A 4412-nucleotide genomic window follows, 5' to 3' on the forward strand; every position below is an offset into this window, starting at 1 on the left:
GTTGAATATACCTGATTGCATTTTTTAAAATTATTCAGACACTCAATTGAAAAAGTCTTCCGGTTAGGCACTCAAACCAAAAAAAAAAAAAATCAAAGAGTTCAGGCACTAAAATTATCAATATCCGAAAATTACTATAACTTCTAAAAGCTAGTTCAAACGTTATGTTACCTATTACCGAATTATTAATTTTTTTTAAAAATTTGTTGCCGAACACAACCTTAGCAGAGAAAGCAATGTTGGGCTGGAACTAAACCGGTGCTATTCAGTTCAGCCAATCTGACCAATATAATTCGGCTCGACCCCGTTTATTGGTTTGGACCCAATTTTTATACAAAGAAAACCGAATAGGTCTAATAACTTGTATTATCAAAACGCTGTGGTTTAGTCGATATAAATGAAACATGAAAATGGAAAAGCCAAAGACCTATTGTCCTGCCTCTTTCTCTCTCCAACCTCTTGCAGTCCCAGTACCCAATACCCCTTCCTCTCTCGTATTCTTCTTCTACTCCAAACCTAATTAATCCATTAATACCCATCACCAAACAACAACAATATCTGAGTTACTATCCCACGACAAGACGACCACAAAGTTGATTATTTCTACAGCGGCATTTCTCATCGTTAAAGGATCGCTAAAGACTGAAAGACCGAACGATTAAAGGTTATTTATTTGTTTTTAAGATTATGAATTATTAGCATACTATACATCTTTGCTTCTGGAAATTTATAGTTAGGATTTTTATTCTTTTCTATCCTTTCGCTTTTTAATTCTCAGCAAACCACGGCCCAAACCGCAAAGCCGAACCGAAGTGTCCCGGTTCGGTTTGACCGAGAAGGAAAGAGTGTCCTTATACCTTCTACGCCACCGCTTCACAAATTGGGGAGAGAGGTTTTGGCTAGGGTTTTTGAGTTAAAAAAAGAAAGTAGTTGGTGCTTAACCGATTATTAGATATTTCTATTAACCTTCTCATCTTCACAGGCAACGAGGCAGCCGCACTAGTTCATTAGCCTCTTCCTCGGTTACGATTCTGCAGATTTCTGAATCAAAACATTTCCAAGCTGGTATGAGTTATTCTATTCTTATTTTAGACAAGATTTGATTTTGAAGGCAGTTGTTTAGATATGATGTTTAATTATTATTAAAAATGTTAATTCAAGCTTTATTAGCTTTTTTGTTTTTGTTTTGTGTTTCTGCATATGGAACTTCTTGTTTTGACTAGCTATTAAAGGATTCTAATATTAGCAATCCTGATTGAATATGCCCGACTTTATTTAATTATGCCGAGATAATCAAGGATGATGCTCAATATTCTTTGAATTGTTATTCAAAGGTTGACAGTAGATCTGAAATCTAAATTCCCATTTTGTCTTATTATCGCTAATCAATTTGCAGAGTTTATCTCATTTACTCATAAGAAATTAGAGAGAATTATATTTTGGGTGCCTATTCTGTCGTTACTTTTGATGATTTTAGGGTACTAATGGCGTGTCACCACACGGTGTGGAATCCCTGCAAGTCTTTTTGGCAATGCATTGAATACGTTTGATAAATGACTTTGAAAGTAGATTATCATTTCCATTAATCTAAAGCTCCCTCTATATTTTTCTTCTCTCTTTTTTTGATATATCAAATTGGTAATTAACTATTCCTACCTCTTAATTAGCCTGTTTAGACTAGAAAAACCTAATACCCACGGAATTGCATCTCTTTCTTTCTTGGTCAACTTTACTGTCAAAATAACCTAAGAAAAGCTAGTTATTTCTATCTATCTTTCCAGGACATATTTTTCTATTGTATCAGAGTCTTACATCTGTACTTTCCAGTCCAGACAATGGGGAAAGCGAAAAAAGGCCCTAAATTTGCAGTGATGAAGAAGATAGTCACCTCAAAAGCAATTAAAAAGTAAGCTCTTTGTCCTTCTTCTTATGCACTCACCTATTAACTTGTATCTTGTGTTGATTGTTTTGTTTAATGGTGTATCTAGATACAAAGAAGATGTTTTGAATCCAAAGAAAAAAGATCTCTCTAAAGACAAGCTCCCTCGGAATGTGTAAGTCTTTTTATTTTATGTTACAGTTGTGATTTTCTTGTATAGAGTTTTTTAAGTTAAGAAGTTATGTTAGTTTTTATTTAATTATTCAATTTTTTGATTCTATTTTCTTTTATTTTGAATTAGGCCACAAGTTTCTTCTGCTCTTTACTTCCAATATAACACAGCATTGGGGCCACCATACAGGGTTTTGGTGGATACCAACTTTATTAATTTTTCCATCCAGAATAAAGTGAGTGGTTACTGCTATCATTTGATTATGCTTCATCCAATCTTGATTTGATTGTAGTACGATTATATTGATTATAATAGGAGAGAGAACTTAAAAAGTCAAAATGGAGTTAAATATATTTGTAATTTAGAGCTGATATGTGACATTAAAAAAAAAAAAAAAATGAAAATGAAAAAATGAAAATCTTGAATAGTGGTATACTTTTGCATTCACTTGTTCATTCTGTTGTATTTTGAATTGGTTACCCTTTTATTTAGCTCTTACAATCTATTGCTTCTGTTGAATTTCCTTTTTCCATTGTTTTCTTTGCAGTTGGATTTAGAGAAGGCAATGATAGACTGTTTGTATGCGAAATGTGAGTTTCTCAGTCTCTGATATCTTTCGTATTCTAAACCTGGCTACTTTTTCTTTATTTTAGTGATGCCTTAAGATGCAATGGTGATTGTTCTTCTATTATCTGTTTCAAAATTTTGGTGCTCTTGTTAGTATGCATGCGCTCAGTAAGAAGGATACATTGATCATTGGAGTAATTTAAAAAATGAGTAATAAGACCAATTTCAGGTTTTGTTGTTCCAATTTTGTTAATCTATTCCTCCTTTTGGATGTACAGGTACACCTTGTATCACTGATTGTGTGATGGCTGAGCTTGAGAAGTTAGGTCAGAAATACCGCGTAGCTTTGAGGTATGCATCTCCTGGATCTACAACTGATTCAAATTAAATTGGGAACATCATTACTTTTGGTTGTTAGAATTTTATTAGAAATTTTAATGCCATTCCTATTGCCAAGTTCTTCATTTTCTGCGGACGAACATTGATTTCATATTTCTATTTTTCATTTACCAGGATTGCTAAGGATCCACGTTATGAGAGACTAACTTGTATTCACAAAGGAACTTATGCTGATGACTGCATTGTTGATAGGGTTACTCATGTAAGTACGGTTATGCGCATCTCTTTTATTTTCATTAAGAATTTCAGTTTTGTGTTCGCCTGGCATGCTTCCACAAAACACCCATGTGGCCCACCCAACAGACTCCCATCAACCCATCTCTCAACAAAGGGGGTTTAAAAAGGGAGAAATATTTTTATGTGAATCATAACATCCTAAAGTCTTTGGTAGTGTCCTCCAAATACAATGTTTTTCTGGTTATAGTTTGAATTTGTAATATTAGAACTTTGCTGTGATAAGATATTATGCTGGCATCCATTTGGAAATGACTTCTTTTTAGATTGTGACATTGTTCTTGGTTTGTGAAATTTATTAATTCCATTATATCACTATGCATTTTGGTTTTATGTTGAGAAAATTTAATGTCTTTAGTGGCTACAATCAGCTATGTTGTTGCTTTTCATGATAACATTTTTGTGATTGATTGATTGTGTTTGATGTAAACAGCATAAGTGTTACATTGTTGCTACATGTGATCGAGACTTGAAGCGAAGGATACGCAAGGTGACTTTCAACAGATAAGACATTCACTGTGCATTGATAAAATTGGTTCTGAATTCTGATAGGGCCCTGTTCATGTGCAGATCCCTGGTGTGCCAATTATGTATATTACTCAACACAAATATTCAATTGAACGGCTGCCCGAAGCAACAATGGGTGGAGGTAAGCTCTATGTTATTGTTGTCAATTTGTATATGCTCTTATAATGGACAGATTTTAGTTAGCCATTTTTTGTTAGATGACTGGCAGTTTATCTGACTCACTTGGGTGTTTTTCTTGCAGCTCCAAGAATTTGAGACATATGCAAGAATGGGATATTACGTGGTTGGATCACAATCTTGTCCGTTCTTTATACGTTATTAGAAGGAAGTTCCTTTCCCCCAAAAATATCATGCTTTCTTTTTTAATATTTCTGTCCGGTGATAGGCAAGGTCCTACTGAATGTTTAGCTGAGTGCCTGTCGTGAGTAAGGCTGTTCCCTTCCATCAAAAGACGGCATACAAATTTTGTGCTAGCTCTGTAATTATTCAAGTCGCCAGTTGAAATCATGTTACTTGTAATGAATTTGATGGTAGTCAAGATTTAATACACAATTAGCAGCAATATGGCTATCAGTTTGATCAAAGTCAGGATATTGATGAAATGGTGAAATGATAAAATTTTTTTAGGGGTTA

The 4412-nt window shown here is 34.1% G+C and overlaps 1 protein-coding gene across 9 annotated transcripts; it reads left to right on the forward strand.

Annotated features, from left to right (window-relative positions):
• Positions 1–417: 417 nt before the first annotated feature.
• LOC105630156 (PIN domain-like family protein) lies at positions 418–4412 on the forward strand. Of its 9 annotated transcripts, none has more exons than XM_020677927.3 (12): positions 418–664; positions 779–892; positions 983–1065; positions 1782–1906; positions 1989–2054; positions 2181–2286; positions 2599–2641; positions 2897–2969; positions 3132–3219; positions 3685–3741; positions 3822–3900; positions 4021–4412. In XM_020677927.3, exons 4-12 carry the CDS (start codon positions 1836–1838, stop codon positions 4032–4034), a joined length of 597 nt encoding a protein of 198 aa, XP_020533586.1. In that variant the 5' UTR covers positions 418–664; positions 779–892; positions 983–1065; positions 1782–1835; the 3' UTR covers positions 4035–4412. The 9 variants fall into 9 exon arrangements, with proteins under 9 accessions (XP_020533586.1, XP_012067268.1, XP_012067272.1 ...); XM_012211878.4 differs by having other exon boundaries at positions 1828–1906; XM_012211882.4 differs by having other exon boundaries at positions 1833–1906.

Source organism: Jatropha curcas, chromosome 1 (genome assembly GCF_041381405.1).
Source record: "Jatropha curcas cultivar XTBG-Jc1 chromosome 1, XTBG_Jcur_1.0, whole genome shotgun sequence".
NCBI lineage: Eukaryota > Viridiplantae > Streptophyta > Magnoliopsida > Malpighiales > Euphorbiaceae > Jatropha > Jatropha curcas.

Excerpts from the sequence above, each read along its gene's own strand:
- LOC105630156 (XM_020677927.3), top strand. The coding sequence starts at position 1,836 with ATGGGGAAAGCGAAAAAAGGCCCTAAATTTGCAGTGATGAAGAAGATA. Across the intron at positions 2,287-2,598 it reads ATTTTTCCATCCAGAATAAA|TTGGATTTAGAGAAGGCAAT; the intron begins GTGAGTGGTTAC and ends TTTTCTTTGCAG. Across the intron at positions 2,642-2,896 it reads AGACTGTTTGTATGCGAAAT|GTACACCTTGTATCACTGAT; the intron begins GTGAGTTTCTCA and ends TTGGATGTACAG.